Genomic DNA, 20053 nt, shown 5'->3' on the forward strand with positions numbered 1-20053 from the left:
TAGACAACATGCACAAAGTGGAGAGAACAGAAATGAAATCTCTTGTTTAAAAGCAGAGATTAAAGAGAATCAAATCAAAGAGGATCAAAACCTTTTAAAAAGAAAAGTGTCCTTTAGCTTCATTTTTTACACAGAAAATCATAAATTATATCCTCTCCCTCTTGCAGAAGAAGACTTATACCGTGGCAAATTAGGTCTTTTCTAAAATACACACGTATTCCCTCAAGCAGATACACTATCATACTGTTCTTTCCCTTTACATTCAATTCTAAATCCCATCCTCTAACTGAAGCGCTCTCACAAAGGTTCACAAAATTGCTGTAGTTCAGCAAGCTAAGCATGTTTATTAATCCTCACCCTAAAATACCTACTTTTAGGAAAAAAGTTAGAGGTAGCAGAATCTAACTGTAAAGTGACCTTTCTTCTAGAAATTAAAAAATAGAGGGGGATAGCCTGGAATTTTCATTGTTTTCAAGACCCCTGAAAAGAGGAGATAGTAGCTATTTAGAACAAATGCATGGAACGAATTAGGACCGCCTTATCAAATAATGCCAGTGGTTCTCAGCAGTGCTCCTTGGAAGGCAGGCTACATGTCAGAACCAAGAGAAATATGGAATATATATTTTAGAGATAACCTAAATATGCTCTAAGGAACACCAATGGCATTTCACCATCCTTACTCAAGCAAGAAGAGAAGAGGTAATGTTGTAGACAACAGTAGATTGATCCAGTATGTCCTCCTTGTGTGTTGAGAGTCAGCTTGTATGTCAGGGAGGATGAGAGGAGACAACCTGATATCACTCATTTGATGGAAAAGAAAACTTATATCCTGAGGGATTCAATGGCTTGTATTGTCCTTTGGACAAGGGACAATTTCCATTTAGGGACTGTTCTTCTGCAAAGCTATTAGGTCCATAGGCACTAGGAAGGAGAGTTGATGCCAGCCAGGTATTTCTTGCGGTATTATTTAATACAACGACTTTCTGGCTAATGAGGCTCTGAGGTTCCAGAGCTCAATCCAACAACTATACTGACAAAACTATCACTAAGCAGCAAAGCTACTGACCATTCCTATGCAAAGTCCACTAATGGGGGACTCCAGGTGGCCAGTTTGAATTCCAGTTGGCTATCTACCACAATGAGAAAATTCTGAGTTACAATAAGTTGATCTATTTATTCATACTGTCTAGCCCAGTCCCTCTCTCCTTTCATCTCCCACCTTCGTCCTGCCCTCCTTCCTTCCCCCACTGCAACAGTACACAGCAGAGGTCAGCAAAGTTCTCCGTAAAGGGCCAGACAATAGTTTAGTGTAGTTTTGGTTCTGCCATTGTAGAACACTAGTAGCCATAGACAATCCATAAATGAATGGGTGTGGCTGTTTCAATGAAATCATTTACAAAAACAGGCAGGGGGCCAGATGTGGCTCCCAGGACTGTGATTTTTCAGTCCCTTGTATACAGTAGCAGTTCTCAAACTTTAGCCTGCATCAGAATCACCTACAGAACTTAGTAATACACAGATTTCTGGGCCTCATCCTTAAAGTTTCTGATTTTGAAGATCTGCAGCGGGGACTGAGATTTTGCATATTTACTAAGTTCCGAAATGATGCTGATGTTGATGGTCCACTGATCACACTTTGAGAACATACTCTGAAAGCCACTGGTATAAAACAATGGTCTTCACTGCAGTCAGTGGCAGGCTGAAATGTAATGAACAACTGAGAAAGTGGAAATTACATGCTGTCGATTGCTAATTTTACAGAATATTTCATATGGAGACTTACTGTTAAGTGCCATAATATTATCTGTTCCTGGATGATGGAAATTTATTCCCATGCGTCCTAAAAAATAAAACAATTCTGTTTTAAGCACAAAGAAAAGAATGTTTAAATATAATCACAAATATATTGCACAATATGAACATTACAAAAAACTAAAACAGATTAAACTATAAACAATGCTATCAAAGGCCACAGCAGTTACAGCAGTTTTAAATCAAGTCATAAAACATACACATGAAAAATCTTAAAACAAAGCCAAAGTCTCAATAGCAACAAATAAAATAAACCAAAACAAAAAAGAAGCTTCCATTATAATAGGAAATTTTAACGCATCTCCCGCATTCCAATTTAAACATGCCAACTCCCTGGATTACACATTTTATTTAAACAATTTACACTGCTCTTCAAATTCAAGCAGCAAAATAATGAATTCAAAGAAGTATATAACCTTGAAGCTTAGAGAGAATTCAAAGACAAACATTTCAAAGCAGCTCAAAATGCAACATAATGATCAGAATGGCGAGCAGAAGAAAGATGTAAATTTACGTAACATATAGTGGGGAACAATTACTGGCCAAAAAATTTAGGGTTCCTGTGCTGCCCCTATCACTAACTAGTTAGATGACCTTGGACATAATACTTATGTCCAGACCTTTGTCCTTACAGTAACCGGGGACCAGATGCTTGTTTTTGTATGCTGTATGCTGTCAAGCGAAGAATCATTTTTATAAAGAGTTGTAAAAACAAACACAAAATTTAAAAAACAAAGAATAATGTGCAACAGAAACCATATGGCCCATAGGCCTAAAATATTTACTCTCTGGTCTATAAGATGCCAAGGCTGAATCAAATGTTTTAACTAATAGCCTCAGGGGTTTAAGAGTGGAAGATGTATTAATTATTTGGGGAAAAGGAGGTGGATATGATTTACTTATCATATTCTGAGGTATTCAAACTTAACAAACAACCAGTCACTGAAAAATCTGCCCTAAAAAAATCCAAACACTGCCAATCAGAATTTAAGAAAAGGGTGCATTTGAGACAGTCTCTCAATCTCTGACCTAGGAATATTCAGATAATGGTATGTTCCCCATAAAGTAGGGATGTTCCCTAAATGTTTTCATAACTATAAAGGGCTATGAAGAAAACCAAGCAAGCCCAGATTTAGCTCATTCAACTTCTATTTCTTGTGCTACAATCATTTATGGTAAAGAATTGGTAGTTTATTACTACTACATCAAACAATAGTTTTTATGTTTCTGGAACTCCTTATGTTCCCTAACATTAAGGGGCACCCCTCTCTGTAGTCCTCCAGAAGTTGGATCCTTTTTATACTCTTTCCATCAGGTCTTAAAACTTTTCAGCCTGGAAAGATGAAGCTGAAAGGAAAATCTGTAGTTTGAGTCTAATTATCATCCTCTACACTGATTACTTCCAATTCAATCTTTCTAAAGATGTAGCAAAACAAGAGCCTTAGGCAATGTTTTGTAAATAAAAGTATCACTACTTGCTGAAAAGAAGAAAATTTTTGCCCTTCCTGGTATCCTTCCTACTACTGTTGGCCAATTCGAGGTCACTTTAATGATCTCTAGATCAAGATCATCCACTAAAGATTTTATGAGAAACTCCAGTTCAGTGTCAAATCCATCATAATCAATTACTTAAATGTAATCTATAATTTTTTCCCAACAATATGCAAATCCTTTCTAGTGAACTGTTTATGGCTTCTTTAAGCTACTTTCTCTACCTCTTCAAAAATTAATGTCCAGATTATAAAATACATTTTCATTGGAGAAAACACACAATACAGAAAAGTGAAAAAAAACAAGATCATCAACTAAAGACAAGCTCTGTTAGCATTTTGATTTATAGTCTGACAGTTTAGGAGTATATACGTGTAAAGGTTTATCTAAAATGAGGTTTATTTTATAATATTCTTTAAATTTAATATATTGCATGCCTTAAGTTTTATGGTTATTTGGGATTTTGAAGGAGAGGGAAAATATCAAAAGCAAAAGAAAAACTGACTCCAAACTCAGATGAGGCCATTTCTTTTTTCTTCCCTTTGTCCAACAACTACTGCTGTTTAATCAGCTGTGAAAATAGAATCAAGTGTGTGACATCTGGTGATTTCTGTTAATGCAGTCTGGTGCTGCCAGCGTGACATTTTGTCACCTGTCCATGGTTTGCTATTTTTAAATTGTTCTTGTCAGCTAGCTATCTTTTAAGTATAGTGTAAAATATAAGGTTTCGAAAACTGGAAGGCATACTTGGTTTTACTGAGTTAAATGATGCTGTGGAAATCTGAGACTGTGTCCCACTTTCCCCACTGCATAAGGCCTGATAAATGGGGGTGGGAGAGGAAGGGAGCAAGGTTAGAGAATAGGGTTGGAGAATACAGTTATTCAGACTGTAAACATCACAGTCTCGTAAGCTCAATTCATATTCATATTTAAGATGCTAGTTATAAAAAACTGTCTCTACTGTTATTTAAAGTTTCAGAGTCAAACTAAACCTATACTTCTATAAGTCCAAAGTAAAATCTGGAATTTTTGTTATTTCGTAATTGATTATGAAAGTCACCTCTTCACTTCTGCAATACCATTATGAGATAGGGAACAACTGCTGTATCTTTCTCTAATCATTCCCATATGTTCTAAAAAGTCAAGTCCTTTCGAGACCTTTATGTAACAGAATGTGAGTGCTCTGTTCTAGAAAACATTATAAGACAATGCACATTCTATTGGATTCTATTTCCTACCAATTTTCCCAATAAAGTTGAAGAGACAGTGTCTCAGAAAAAGTATCTATAAGATAAAATAATGCATTAGGTAAGAACACAATAAAATGGTGCTTCAAATCCCTTTTAAGGGAAAATTATAAAAGTATGGTACTATAACACTTAAAAATATGTTTCAAAGAACCACAAAGCAAAAGAAATGAGGTTCAACCTGAGGTCAAATCCTAGTTTCTTTGCATACCAGTAGTGAATAATTTTTGGTACGTTATCAATTCCTTTGTGCCTACATTTTCTCATTTCAGGCTGTACCCTAGAACAATTAAAGCCAGAAATTTGCAGAGGTATACCCAGGATTAAGTACCCTTAATCTTTTTCTTACTCTCAGGTGATTATAGTGCTATACTAAAAGGATCACTGGACAAATTAATGGGAGTTACCTACTTAAAAAAAAAAATCACTCAACTTCTATGTACTGTCTTCCCTTTTGTACAGAACAGAAACTATCACTTCTTGCTAACTTAGAGCCTGTGCCCTAACAGTTTCTGCAATCAGCTAACTTTTATACAAGACGGACTGATATGGACCAAAGGGAGGTAGTACAAAAACAGAACTGGAGCAGTAATTCAAGTAAGTAAAGAGACCGTATACTTTTCTGAATCAACTAAACGTAACGAAGGTGCACTTTTTCTAAAACAAGGTGACCTCAACATTTCAGAAATGGAGTCAATGTTCTGTAAGGCTGTGTAATGCTAAATGTTTCATCAGGCACTACCCCCAAATAGCCAGCCAAGCTTACTCCTCTGCCACAACATGCAGACTAAGTGGGATGAGAGGAAGGTGATTCCATCCTGTTTTCTTGCCATGGTGCCCGCTTGTGCTATAACAGCCAGGCTGAGGGGACTTCATAATGTCACCTGCCCTGCCCAGCGCACGGTTGTTGGTTTTTCCCTATTATTCTTCTCTCACGTCACTTAGTCCTCTTTGAATAAAAATCCCAAGAGAGGGTATGAATAATCAAACCTAATGTCCCTGAGTTTTCAGAGGGGTTTCCCCAGTAGCTAGATAAAGCCTCTTCATTGGTAGCAACTCAAGAGGGTACAGGGATGAACCTTTCCCTTACCTCTAATCATAACTCTCTGATGCCAGAAATCCCTCTAATTCTCATAGTCAGGAGAAGAGTTAGCATTCCCTATGTCCACTAGAAAAGAGGACAGAGGACTACTCTTCCTACTAAGGCCTCACTCATCCTTTTCCCCCTCGATTCAAGAGAAAAGTTGAATAAAAGGATTTCTTATTGAAAACATTTATACAATGAAATATCACTGTGCACTTATTTTCATCATGTTTACTTTATGTACATCATGAAGTACTTCCATTTTGTAGGAATGTGATATCCTACTTAATTATATTTTTTTTACACTATTCAGATAAAAAATTTTGGAAAGCCAATAAAACTTAGGAGGATTGTTTTTCTTTCTCCTTTAGGTAGTTTTTTATAATGACAGAATGCTTATCCTTCAGTAATCACTACTTGCATCTATGGCAAAGACACAATTTTGACAGCTTGCATTTGAAAGCCTTTAACATTTAGCTGCAGCCTAGCTAGAAGGAGTAAATTCTGTAGGGATAAAAAGGTTTACTTTATTACCCAGGTTTGAATGGCTGTAAAATCAGAAAGGCTGAGTTGAAATACCTCATACCCTATAGAGAGAATATAAAATGTTTGGGAAAATGTTAATAATAATCTCTGTTATCTCTAGGTAGTAAGGTTCAGGTGTTTTTTCACTTTTCTTTTGTCTTTTTACATACCATTTGAATGTCTTACAATGAGCGAGAATGTATTTTTTTCTAAAGAAAACTGAAATCCAGAGCAAAACACCAAAACAAATAAGCGCACAAAAAACCAATGACTCTCTAACTTGAATTTAGAGACCCTCAAAATAGTCTTCAAGTAAAAGAGGATATTAATGGCAGGAGGAAGAAAAGGATAGATAAGGAGCAGTGTTTTTGGGCAGACTCATACAGAAGTCACATGATAGGTACCCTAGCCTATCACCTTTCTCTTAAAGCTTGATTCATCTAGATATTGCCATTTTTTGACCCAGAGACCCTCTCTATGAATTTACCTTAAAGAAAAAACTACATGCAAGAATTCATCCATGGCAGCATTGCCTACCTATAATGGAGAAAAAGCTAAAAACAACCTAAGAGTCCAAAGTTAAGGTCTATTAATAAATTATAAAGACCAGATAAATAGAGTGTTTATTATGCAAGGGGAAAAAAGATACACCATCACAATATTTCTTTTATTTTTAAATTATCTTTTAGTTATTATACTGTGCTCCACTTTTAAAGTAAAAAATTACTGAAAATCTTTCCCTTAAAATGCTGGCATCATAATTATGTTTTTAGAAGTAATAAGGATCAAACATATGGTGCTATAACCAAATGGAAAAGTCTCCCAGTTGGAAAAAGGAAGCAGGCAGTTCAAACATCCTAACTAGGGGACAATAACATGGAGACGTAACTGACCATGGGAAGCAGATCATTCACAGGAAATCACTGTGAGTGGTATGAATTGTGAAGCTGTAACCATATTGAGACTGTAAAAATGCACATATTAAATGCCTTTCAACTTCTTAGGTCATGCTGTATCTTAAAGTACAATTCAAAAGCCTTTTACAGATGAAACCTCACATTTGTAAGTGTACTGGAGAAATTTATGCAGAGGTAGCTGGACACATAAGAAAAAAGGGCCCCAGCGTTGGGGCTGGGGGAGGGAGGTTTGAGAGAGAGGGGATATATATATGTATATATATATCTTTGTATGTATGTATAGTTATGACTGATTCACAATGATGTATGGCAGAAACCAACACAACATTGTAAAGCAATTACTCTCCAATTAAAAATGTAAAAAAGGGGGGCGGCCACCACAAGTGGAATAAGTTATTTACCCTGTCCCACAGTAAGGTACCCTCCATGCACTTTAGCAGTGCTACTCTCAACAAAGCACGACAGCTCCTGCTTAATCAATATTCACAAAACTCTAGAAAATTATTTTATAAACCATAATCTAACATCCTTTCATAATCTTTTATTGCTAGAAGAATACAGACCAAGATAAGACAGACACGCATAAAGAACAAGGGCTGACTTCTTTAGAATAACAGGATGGGCTTACAGCTGTTCTGGTAGAGAAGGACGACAAATGTAGCCTTAGAAGATACTAAAAACACAAAACAATCTGTGAATATTGTGTGTCTGTGTGTGTGTGTGTTTTTAACACCATTCTCACTTCTAAGTGAAATTACCATGTACCTAATCTTTACTGAAGAAAGATGTGGTAATAGTGACTAAATATAACAATGACAAAATGAGAGGCAGTTTTTTTCCTACTTCTGAAGGCCTTAAAATATAGCTTTTGTCAAAATCTTTTATTTTCTTCACAGCCTGTTAACTACTTTCTTTTCACTAGAAATTGAGGAAAGCAGCATAAAATCATGAGTGTGACAAGAAAATGATGAAATAGATTTTTGGTGTGGCGTGAGGAAATGACTATCACGTTCCCAGTCAGTCATATCCTATATAAGAGCCTGCAGAGAACCAGAGGGGATCAGATCCCTCACAACTCTAGAGGACATAAGGGTTCACACAAGATGAGTGTCCCTGTGCCTAACTCTTCCAGTTTTCAGATAGTTAGGCTCTCAACCCAAATACAATGGCTATTTCCACAGAAAAATTCTATTTTACTATTTTAAAATATCATAATGCCCCCAAGAATTCCTATAATCCATAACAAGAACTATCTATAATCATGAATGTAGTATCACCCCCTCTCCTGAATTTACATGGGCTCTAAAAATAGGAAATCCTAATATTGCTGACCTTGGGACTTTATGCCTTACATTTAACTCAAAACATTTTCCCTGTGTTTAGCCTTAGAGAATGCAAAGTGTCACTACCTGCTCTTAAAGTCTGTGTACTGATACTTCCTACCCTAGGAAAGTGACTGTATTTTAATAAAACCCTTTTCTATAAAGTTTTCTGACAGAGCCTTTGGAGATTAAATCTCATACTTCCTTGTAGTAGACTTGGATTTAAATGAATTAATCCAGATTCGGCCAAGGATTTCAAATACACAAAGCCCGGAAAACTTGGCTTCTGGTCTCATGCTATAAACCACAACCTCAGCTACCCAGCACATGCTTCTGCCAGACATTATGATTAAAGCAGTCAACCGTGATTATGATAGGTAGCTGAACCCAGGTTTAAAAAAAAAAAAAATCAACTTTAAATACATTCCACAATGCTTTACAGAAGCAAACAAACAAAAACAAAAAAGAAAAACAAAACACAATTAATAAAAAGCTGATTTTTGTTTAAAACACCAAGCAAGGAATGGACATATGAATATTCCTAACCTGCAAAATGATTCCTCCACATTATATCAGCGAAACTCATTGGTGGGCCACTGGGAGGGTAGTGTTTACCTTTCAGAGGCTCATGATCTGTCCTGATCATATCCATTAAGGAGTTCTCCAACGAGTGCAAGTTAAAAGTGTCATAGGGCCTACTCCGGTCCTAAAAATAAAAACAAAATAATACATAAAATTACTTCATAAAATTAATAACCATATCATTTGCTTCTTGCCATGGATTAACGACTTGAATGAAGACTCAAGGTAGTTTTAATAACACGGTCATTCTTTTCATTAAGAATAATGACTTGACAACATGAAGTTTAATATGTTTTCATAATTAATTAAATTGTACCCTTTTCCCTAATAATTCTTTAATGTATATGCTCCAGTACTTCAGACAGATTTTCTCTCAAATGAACTAAAAAAAGTAAATTCAAAAAAGAGTTGAGTGAGTCGACTTTGCCTTCAACCCTTCACCCTTTGCCTTTACTATCAAATGAATGTTCTCTTCAAACGAATAGAGACTTTTTTCCCTAAAGAAAGACACTAAGAGCTCAGTCTACAAATGGAAACATTTCCCTAAAAAATCAAAAGGAGGCTATAGTTTCAATGTAATTAATCATATTGGGCATCTTTAATAATTATTACTAAGTTCCATACATTAGATATACTTTATACAAATTAAAATGTGTCCAAAGTACTAAAACTACCTTTTGAAAAACACTACATGAAAAACCCTTTAACCCAAGGTTGTCATACTTGAGATAGACTGGTTTAATTATCTGGTTTCACACAGGAAAGAAGAAATATTAAGGTTTAAAGTCTGTAATGGTCAATGGTTCACAATTCATTAAAACTTTTCATACAAAGAGTTCTGTGGTTAATATATATCATTTCTTAGTTGCCATTATTTTTTCATTATCTGACTTTTGAATGTTAAACCACTGATTTCATCTCCTTCATTCTTATTCCTGTAATTTTGGATATACATTTGACAAGGCATGTAAAGCAAGTAGGTATTGCTCAGTTGAATACTTAAAAATCGTGGTTCTATGATTAGGCATCTTCTGCCTTTTAGATATGATTTGATCAGAGAGAGTTTTGAAAATAATAGGGCCCTAACCCACATAGTAGGTATTATAATTAACTTTTTATTTATGTCCTCAAACTGCTGTTTATATAGACTGTAATATTTATATTTTTGATCGCTTTAAAAAATGAACAGTTTGATAGAAACTTGAGTTTTAAAGATCAGTATTGAGATTACTTTCTAGAAATCAAGATCACCACAGTCAGAACCACTATAAAGCCTTCTGAGAAGGAACAGCCCATACCCAACCCAAATGTTATTCTAATAAAGCATTCCTTAGTTTCTCTAGCTGAATGTAATCTCTTCTTCCTTAAAGTTTCCTAGTCTTTGTATTTATCTATACTTAACTCATGCTGTATTACTTTATAACTTGTATAAATTTATTTATATTTATTATATGTTCATGTCTTATCTTCCTTAAACACATTAAGAAGGAATCTCTGATGTATTCATCTGTATACCCATGTCATCAAACCCAGTAGGCAGGGAATTGCATATTGCATATATGCTATAGGAAGAAAACACCTTCTCTGAATTTATAGGCTATAATAACAAAAGATAGATGAGAAAAATTTTTGTACCCTGTCCAAATTTTTGTATCCTGTCCAAATCTGAGGCTTGTAAGGAAAAAATAGTGACTGTGAATGCATTTTAGCCATTCCCCTTTATTCTTGAATATCGCTGAACTCTGCTATTTAGTTCTTGGTGTAGATTTCTTATTTGTTAAAATTAGAATTCTGTATATTAATTTTTTGAAATTCTTTTTTGCTTTAGTTTCTTAATAAAAGTTTAAACAAACATTAAAAAAAAAAAAAAAAAAACAAGGTTGTGTGTCTTCATGATGTTAGATTCAACAACATTTTGAAAACAGAGAACCAACACAAACTAAGTGAAGAAAAAAACTGTTCTACTGTGTTTCATTTAAGCCCATGGGAGACCATCACCTACAAATTATTTTTAGTAGTATGAGCCTAAAAGGAAGTGTGGTTCATGGCCTAACTTAATACTATAGAACAGATTTAGTTTGCTTTTGTTAAAAGAAAAGCAATACAGTCATAAACCTCAACAACCACACCAAATCAAACTACAGCAATGAGAGATTATTTTCAGGGTCCTGAAGAGTTTATCCAGCTTTGCAAATGATCACTTATCCTCCCCTTTGAGCAACAGAATAACAAAATGACTGCCTAGATGAGCAAAAAGGGATACACTAGGTAAAAACCTCAGCTACAGTCATCATTTTCCAGCTTAAGTCTTAAAATCTTGGGAAGCTGTTTCTTTCTGGTTTCTGGAAAGTATAGCCATATACCTATCCATGGAGGCGGAAAGGAAGGTGGCATTTCCTCAGCACTGAGCATAAAGTGGGAACCCAGAGGGTTACTGAATGAATGAATGCAATAAGTTTGGCCGCAGGACCCAAGAAGAGCCCTAAACTGAGAACCAGAAGCAAAATTGCCAGAACAACTACAATCAACGAGGGGCTTTTGGACATCATTATCTACTGCTCCAGTCTGTGCCTGAAATTTCTTCCTTTATTGAGAATTCCTTTATTGAGAGGATTGAACTAGATTATTTATAATACCCCTTCCAATCCAATACTTGTTTTTAACTCACACATTAAGAAGGGCACAGATGTCTTTTTAAATTCACATATGAGGTAGAGGGCATAGATATTTTCAGACGCTACAGAGAGAAATTCCATTCTTACAAACCTTTAATGCCCAAGCTGAGGGCCAGGCCCTGGTGATTCAGAGATTAATGTTATAACCTAGTCCGTTTGCAAGTAATTAGTAGAGGGAGACATAACCAGTTAAATTAAGAGTATGACAGGTGTTTTAACGAAGGAACGTAAAAAGTACAGTGAAAACTAGGTCACATCTATTTCTTAAAGAACATACAGGGGCTTCCCTAGCAGTTCAGTGGTTAAGACTCTGTGTTTACAATGCAGGAGAAATGGGTTCGATCCCTGGCCAGGAAACTACGATCCCCCATGCCATGCGGTGCAGTCAAGGGAAAAAAAAAAAAAACAACAACAACAGACATATATTTGTGTGTGTATAGTTCTTTTTCAAATCACATTCTATAAAATCGTGTCTTAAATCCAGACCTGTCATTTAACCAGCAATTAGGCTTGTCTTCATTTATTCTTGATGTCTTTAGTATTCTCATTGGCAAAATGGGATCTTACCTGGGAAGATTACGGTGAAATAAGTTAAGTATTCTTTTTACTCACTTTGTATTTGTCAAAGAGCTAGCATGCATCATTTCTTTGCTTTTTAACAATTTTATTTACTTATTCATTTTTGGCTGTGCTAGGTCTTTGCTCGGAGAAGGCAACGGCACCCCACTCCAGTACTCTTGCCTAGAAAACCCCATGGATGGAGGAGCCTGGTAGGCTGCAGTCCATGGGGTCGCTATGAGTCAGACGCGACTGAGCGACTTCACTTTCACTTTTCACTTTCACACAATGGAGAAGGAAATGGCAACCCACTCCAGTGTTCTTGCCTGGAGAATAATCCCAGGGACAGCAGAGCCTGGTGGGCTGCTATCTATGGAGTCGCACAGAGTTGGACACGACTGAAGCGACTTGGCAGCAGCAGCAGTAGCAGCAGGTCTTTGCTGCTGCATGGGCTCTTCTCTAGTTGCAGAGAGTGGGGGCTACTCTCTAGCTGCAGTGCACGGGCTTATTGTAGTGGCTTCTCTTGAGAAGGACGGACTCTAGAGCACTCGGGCTCCAATAGCTGTGGCATGTGAGCTCAGCAGTTGCAGCTCCAGAGTACAGGCTCAGCAGTTGTGGTGTACGGTCTTGGTTTCTCCACCAAGAGGTAGATCTTAGTGGAGATCTTCCCAAATCAGGGATCAAACCTGTGTCTTCTGCATTGACAAGCTGATTCTTTACCACTGAGCCACCAGGGAAGTCCAACATTTCTTGCTTTACTGCTGCCCTCCCACCCTTTTCTGCCTACACTCCGTTTTTTTCCTTTTTAACACTCAGCAGTTAGTTGTGCACTAATGGATAAGAAAGAGACATGAAATACTTTCTTTGGTTCTCCATTTTGGTCCATATATAATTTAAGACGGTCCCTTCTTTTGCCTTTATAATCTTGCTGCTGATTATTTGTTTTGCTTTGGGTTCAAATTATCAGTGGAAACTCCAATTATTTATGGAGTAAAGCTTAATTTTCAGAAATGCAAGTTTATCTGTACCCAAAATAATAACCATCATATTCTTTGTCCAAAGCAAGAAGTAAAAAAGTATGCGGAGGAGGAGTCAAAAGGACAGACTATTTCTGGCACTGACAATCCCAGATTGTGTCTAAGAGCCTTCTATTATATGTATCCACACTTCTAACTAGAACCCTGCAGATGTGGCACTACTTCCAAAAAGGCTGATGAGGTAAAGGAACTATTAAAAAAAAATTGCTGTTTGAAGGCATTTTAGAATCTTTCCAGCTAGGACAGTGTATTTTTTTTTTTTCATTTAATTCTTCATATGATCCTTCAAGGTAGATAACATATTCATTTTACACAAGGAAGGTAAGGTTCAGAGAAGATTCAAACCTGGATCTGACCTCCAAACCAATACTTACGAAGTATAAAAATAGGTCCAAAGAAGTTGATCTAAGCTATATGGAATGGTAAACGAAAGTTCTACAGAAGCATAGCATTGCATCTAATTACCAATGAAGTGACCTTCCTGGCAAGGTGGCAGTGAGTTTCTGTCAGGGGACTATCGGATATTAGATGACTGCCTGTCGGGAAAACCGCAGCAGACATTTGGAGAAGGAGTCACGTACCTGAAATTGTTCCCAACCTGTCAGATTGTTAAACTCACATGTAGAATGGTTAAAATGCAGGTTCCTGGGCTCTGGCTAAAAGCAACTTAATTATAATTTAAAAAGAAATGAATGGAACTTTGCTGGTGGGTACAGTGGATAAGAATCTGCCTGCCAATGCAGGGGACACGGGTTTGATCCCTGGTCCTCGAATATTCCACATGCCGCAGAGCAACTAAGCCCACGTGCCACTACTACTGACCTTGCACTCTAGAGACTGTGAGCCATAACTACTGAGTTCAGTGTACAACGACTGAAGCCTGTGTGCCTAGAATCTGAGCTCCACAAGAGAAGCCACCGCAACGAGAAGCCCAGGCACCACGACAAAGAGCAGCCCCCACTTGCCACAGCTAGAGAAAGCCCATGCACAGCAATGAAGACACAGCAACCAAAAATAAACAATTTTTAAAAAAAAGAAATTAATGTCCTGGTGATTCTTATGACTGGCTAGATTTGAGAGCCACCAGACTGGATGATTCTTCAAGTTAAGCCTTTATACCCATGAATCTGATCACTACAATGGGACAGTAAAGTGAGGGGAGAGACGAGAGAGCGGCAAGAAATAAACAAGCTGGGTCACTTTGACAAGGGTCAGCTTTGTAGTCTCCTAATTGATTGTGGGTGAGAGAAGCAGTTGGTGGCCTAGTTTTTGAAAGAACAGACTTTGAAATCAGACATCTGATTTTCAAATTCTGGCTCTGCCACTTGCTGGCATGTCATTCTGAACAAGTCTAAGCCTTGATCATCTACATTTATAAAATGGCAGTGAAAAGAATTCTCTTTTTATGGCTGTTTTCAGTACTAGATGGAAAAGTACAACAAGGCATCTGTACCTTGTTGTACTAATACTGAAATCTGTACTAATATTGGAATATTAGCGCTCAACAGATGAAACAAGTGAAATGCGCAGTGCAATTTGCATCGGCTTCTTAATTGAACAAATGTCAGTAAGTGCTGAGAGACTTACTTTCTCACTAAAATTAATTCTATCTATGCCTCATCAATTTATATTTACATACGATTCGCTCTTCTTAGTTTTATAAGTAGTAAACGTTGCTGAATTAACTGATTAACCAGGAACAAAAAAGATAGAAAAACTAAAAAATCTGAATTGAAATTCATCAGAAATTATGCACAGAGAAAATCAGACCACAATTTATCATTTAACAGAGGTGACAAATGGCAAATAATCACATAAAGTCTTTTTCTCCCATTAGTTCTTTTTCCAGGTATAGGGAGTAACAAATAGGGAAAACACCTTTTAAAGCTTGTTTTTAACAAGCAAACATATCAGGATGTATTAGTACATGTATAAATAATGTTTCCCATTACTGACTCTTTTCTCCAGAGATAAGGAAGGACAGATGTTATCAGTTAGATGTACACAGAGGCAGCCCACCCTCAGTCTGCAGTTCATCAGGCCTGCTCTCCTTCTTCCCCTCGCTTGACTTCATGTTAATACACTTACCAAGTACTTAATGTGTGCCTGACACTGCTCTAAAAATGCTAAATGTATTCCCTCACAACTCTGTGAGGTAGGTAGCTTTTACCCCATTTTATAAATTAAGCAATTAAATCTTGGAGACAGAAGCAGCTGGCTCAAGGTTACAAGGCAGAACCAGGACTCCCTGTACCGCTTCCCTGACTTCCTCCTACTCCCTCCACCTTAAATCTTTTTCACAAACACCCACCTCCACCGAATCCTGACACAATCACAGAGAGGACTCTTTGATCCCACTCTCCCACACAGGCAACCTAACCTTCACCTGCCCTTGGTCAATGACCCTGGTTCTACTGACAACTAGTTAAATTCAAGAGGAAGTTTGATCTACCCTCCAGGACAACCTCAGGTAAGCCTCTGCCAGCCCGATTTCATTTACTTGTCTTTTTCTTGGGGGAGAAATCCAGGACCCTTTCCAAACCTTTCTGGCTTATCCCCAGACACTTCCTCTCCTAGAGATACAAAGTCAAAGCTGCAAGGGGCAAGAGAGCATTTGGAAAAAAAAAAAAAGAGCAGCTCTGGAACCACATGATAAAATTAATCATGGTTATATAACTATTCAAAGTCACAAAGCTGGTCAGAAATCAGGATGTGAACCCAGATATGTGACTTCCAAGTTCACACCAGTAATGCTCCAATGCTCTACACTGATCAATTGCCATGAGTCCCGTGAACAACGGGAGCTTGGCTGGGAGCAATGGGGCAGAGACAAGATCAAAAATCAAAAGGAGGACAGGTGTCTGAAAGGGCTAGCAAAGGATAAATAGGGTTGTGAAACGATATCAAAGAAAGAGGAGGAATTCCTGAAGGAGGTGTTTCTATTTATCATAGGGCTCCAACATACATAGGATAAAATATTTCAAGGTTAAGGGCATTCAACTCATAAGCAAGAACCCACAAAACTAGCCATTTCTGAATTTCTACCATACTGCTTTTATTATCTGAGCAGTTTACATTATTTGAAACTATCTCAATTCCCTGTCCTATCCTGTAAACATTGTTTAAGGGTAATGAATATGCTTTACCTGTTCTTAAATGGATATTTAATTACATAATTAAAAGTATGAATATATTCTTCTCAAACACACACACACACACAATGTATTACAGAAAAAGCAAAAACTGCCAATCCTCCTGCCTTTTTTAAACTCTCTAAGACCACTACATACATCTGGCATATATTCTTTCAGACTTTTTAAAATTCACACACATATATACATAGAAAACATATATTATTTTTCTATTTTTTGTTAAATGTGAAAATATGCATGCTATCTTGCTATTTACTTTCTTTGATCAATATTGTGCTTCTGAGATGTTTTTAGTCACTCAGTCATGTCTGACTCTTTGCGATCCCATAGACTCCAGCACACCAGGCTTCCCTGTCCTTCACCATCTCCCAGAGCTCGCTCAAACTCATGTCCATTGAGTTGGTGGTGCCATCCAACTATCTCATTTTCTGTCATCCCCTTCTCCTCCTGCCTTCAATCTATCCCAGCATCAGGGTCTTTTCTAATGAGTCGGCTCTTCACATCAGGTGGCTTCTGAGATAGGTCCCTTTTAATAATCTGTTCTTGTCTCTCCCCTCCCCAACTATACACACATACCTCCTACAAGGTAAATGCATAGTGAGCATGTTAAAAGAATCAAGTGATCATCCCAGTGTACAGTCTGTAAAATAATTTCTGATTTTGAGATTCTTTTCCCTATCCCCCAGTTTCTCAAAATTTCTGTTCTGGTCCTTTAAATGCATTTCCTCCATACTTTATCTCAGTTCAGTTCAGTCGCTCAGTCATGCCCAACTCTTTGCGACCCCATGGACTACAGCACACCAGGCTTCCCTGCTCATCACCAACTCCCAGGGCTTGCTCAAACTCATGTCCATTGAGTCGGTGACGCCATCCAACCATCTCATCCTCTGTTGTCCCCTTCTCCTCCTGCCTTCAATCTTTCCCAGCATCAGGGGCTTTTCCAAGGAGTCAGTTCTTCACATCAGGTGGCCAAAGTATTGGAGCTTCAGCATCAGTGCTTCCAATGAATATTCAGGACTGATCTCCTTTAGGATGAACTGGTTTGATCTCCCTGCAGTCCAAGAGACTTTCAAGAGTCTTCTCCAGCACCACAGTTCAAAAGCATCAATTCTTTTGCTCTCAACCTTCTTTATGGTCCAACTCTCACATCCATACATACTGGAAAAACCACAGCTTTGACTAGACGGATCTTGGCTACTTTGGCACAATGGTTTCCTGACCCCTGGTTTCTATGAAGGACACCACTACTAATGAAACATAAGGATCTATGGAATCTGACAGCCCTGAGTAAAAATCCAAGAGGCAATACATGCTAAAGATCAGCATGTAGTAATCTCAAGCATAGAATATGCTTAAGAGTACCAGAAAGAACAAACAGAACATTTCATAACAAATATTAGACAGGGATAGGAAACAATTAGGTGAGTAGTAATATAAAATTTCTATTTATCACAAAGTAGAAGTCTAGGAATTTATAGTTCTAAACCAATACTGCTGTTATATGTCAGAACGTATCAAAAGCATGAGGTCCCTATATCAAACTGAACTTTACTATAGTACCAAGCTGCCTGATAAACATTTGCCCAAAGATTAAAACCTTTCTCACATAAAGGAAAATCAATGTCACTAATCTATGGGGAAGAGAAAAAAAAAATAACTTTTCAAATGTAGATTTTCATCTCATCTTCAGTAGGTATCAAGTCCTTCAGTCAATTTTAACCATCTCAAATGAGATTACCATATATGTAGCCCTCTTGAAAATGTGATTGTAGACTCTTCCTCAGTCACTCAACACCAAGCAGATGCACCTTTTATCCAACCTGAAGTCCTTACAAAGTTGAGATCTCTCTCACTTTCCTATCTTCAGAAAAAAAATAATTGATCCCAGCACCTGCTATGAATTTTAATAATCTTTAACATTATTGTCAATTCAATTCTCCATGCAAGAAATTCTCAAGAACCTGCAACACAGCCGTACATAAAGAAATCAAAGCTTTCTCATCCTTTTCTTCATAAGGATGACTAATTCCAACCACTCAAACTTTTCATCAGATCATATTTTTTCCTTACTGTATAAGAGCAAAAAGGATAGTTTGACCTGCTTGAGAGATGCACAAAAATGAGATGAGCATGACAACTTGCGGGACAACCCAGGAGTTTCACCTCATCTTGTCCTGTTCCCTGCCACCCAATCTTCCTGCACGGCTCTCCTCACTGGTTTACCATAAGATGTGGTAAGAGGCCCAGTTTATCAGACACAGGGAAGAATGGCTCTTAGAATGTTATTCACCATAAATGACATTCACTTTGAGGCCAGATCTAGCTGGGTAAATACTGACGGGGTCAACTGGACAAAAAGCACAAATGCCTATTGCTACCACTTCTGACTGTGGTCAACAGCTCAGAGCTAAGTACATAAGCACTTTTAAAAGGAGTGAGTATACAGTTTAGCAGTGTGCTAGGTAAAAGGCAGAAAGTCAGACCTAGAAAGGACACAGAAAGGGAAAGCGGTAACTAGAGAGGTCAGAAGAGCAGGGTCCAAGGAACTCCGAAAATTAAAGTTCCCCTTTTCCTGGTTATTGTGCATATGTGACTAGCTGATGTTGTCCCAAAAGTGTTAGGCGGCAGAATATTATCCCAAGTAGCTGATTATTAGACATGACAACATAAGGGGAACTTGACCTTCACAACCAAAACCTATCTTAGAATATTATGCAAAGGTACATATACTCTCTATATTGTTTTCTTGTTACTGACCATAAATGTCAGAATCCATCCACAAAACTGACCATTTCCAGGTATTGTTGGATTCTACTGGTGTTCCCGACCCCAACATCTTAACTCCAGATAATCTACACTAATGCCTGTTATCCTCTATAAACTATAACTTCCATGGGAGCAGAGAGATAACTTATTTCTCCATATTTTCACCACCCAGTAGAGGGCCTGGCATATAACAGGCATTCAGTAAATGATTGCTTTACATTTAAATCATCCTCCCGATGGCTTCATACTGCAAGATTTTCATTTAAAACTAACAAAGAACCACATACCTATTAGAGAGGCTAAAACCCGAACAAACAAACAAAACATCCTGACAATTCCAAATGCTGACTAGGACATGCAACAACTCTCATAAATTGCCGGTGGGAATGCAAAATATTACTGCCACTTTGGAAAAACAATTTGGGAACAAAAACACATGTCCATACAAAAATCTGTACATAAATGCTCACAAAACTTTATAAAACAACTTTACTTACAATTTCCAAAAACTGGAAACTATGCAAATACCCACCAAGTGGAATATTATTCAGCAACAAAAAAATGAAACACTGATGTTCTCTAACATGGGCGAACCTTAAAAATACTATGATGAGTGAAAGAAGCCAGTCACTAAGAATCACATGTTGTATAATTCCAATTATAGAAGACGTCCAAAACAGGCAAATTATCCAGAGACAGAAAAGTAGACTGGTTATAGCCTAGGGCTAGGAGAGTGGGGAGGGAAGTCGGGAGTGACTGCTCATGGATACAGGTTTCTTTTGGCCATGATGAAAATGTTCTAAAATTAGATAGTAATGACTGACACACAATTTAGTAAATATACTCAATGGGTGAATGAATTTCTTGGTTTATGAATTATATCTC

At 37.3% G+C, this 20053-nt stretch overlaps 1 protein-coding gene across 30 annotated transcripts in view; it reads right to left on the bottom strand.

Moving 5' to 3' along the window:
* Positions 1 to 20053, bottom strand: part of CPEB3 (cytoplasmic polyadenylation element binding protein 3) — a 348047-nt gene that overhangs the window by 168660 nt on the left and 159334 nt on the right. For 19 of the 30 annotated variants that reach the window (XR_015155640.1, XR_015155642.1, XR_015155637.1 and 16 more), the window contains 2 exons: positions 8945 to 9104; positions 1784 to 1840 (listed from right to left, as the gene is read on the bottom strand). Coding sequence is in view for 23 of the 30 variants with exons in the window: in XM_086378566.1 (XP_086234692.1) it covers positions 1784 to 1840; positions 8945 to 9104 (217 nt within the window). In the remaining 7 variants the exon portion in view is untranslated. The remainder of the gene's footprint in view (positions 1 to 1783; positions 1841 to 8944; positions 9105 to 20053) is intronic. The other 11 variants (XR_015155643.1, XR_015155641.1, XM_086378576.1 and 8 more) reach the window with 1 other exon arrangement.

Source organism: Bos grunniens, chromosome 26 (genome assembly GCF_055505025.1).
Source record: "Bos grunniens cultivar Pamir isolate PY7600 chromosome 26, Bosgru_T2T1.0, whole genome shotgun sequence".
Classification (NCBI taxonomy): Eukaryota; Metazoa; Chordata; class Mammalia; order Artiodactyla; family Bovidae; genus Bos; species Bos grunniens.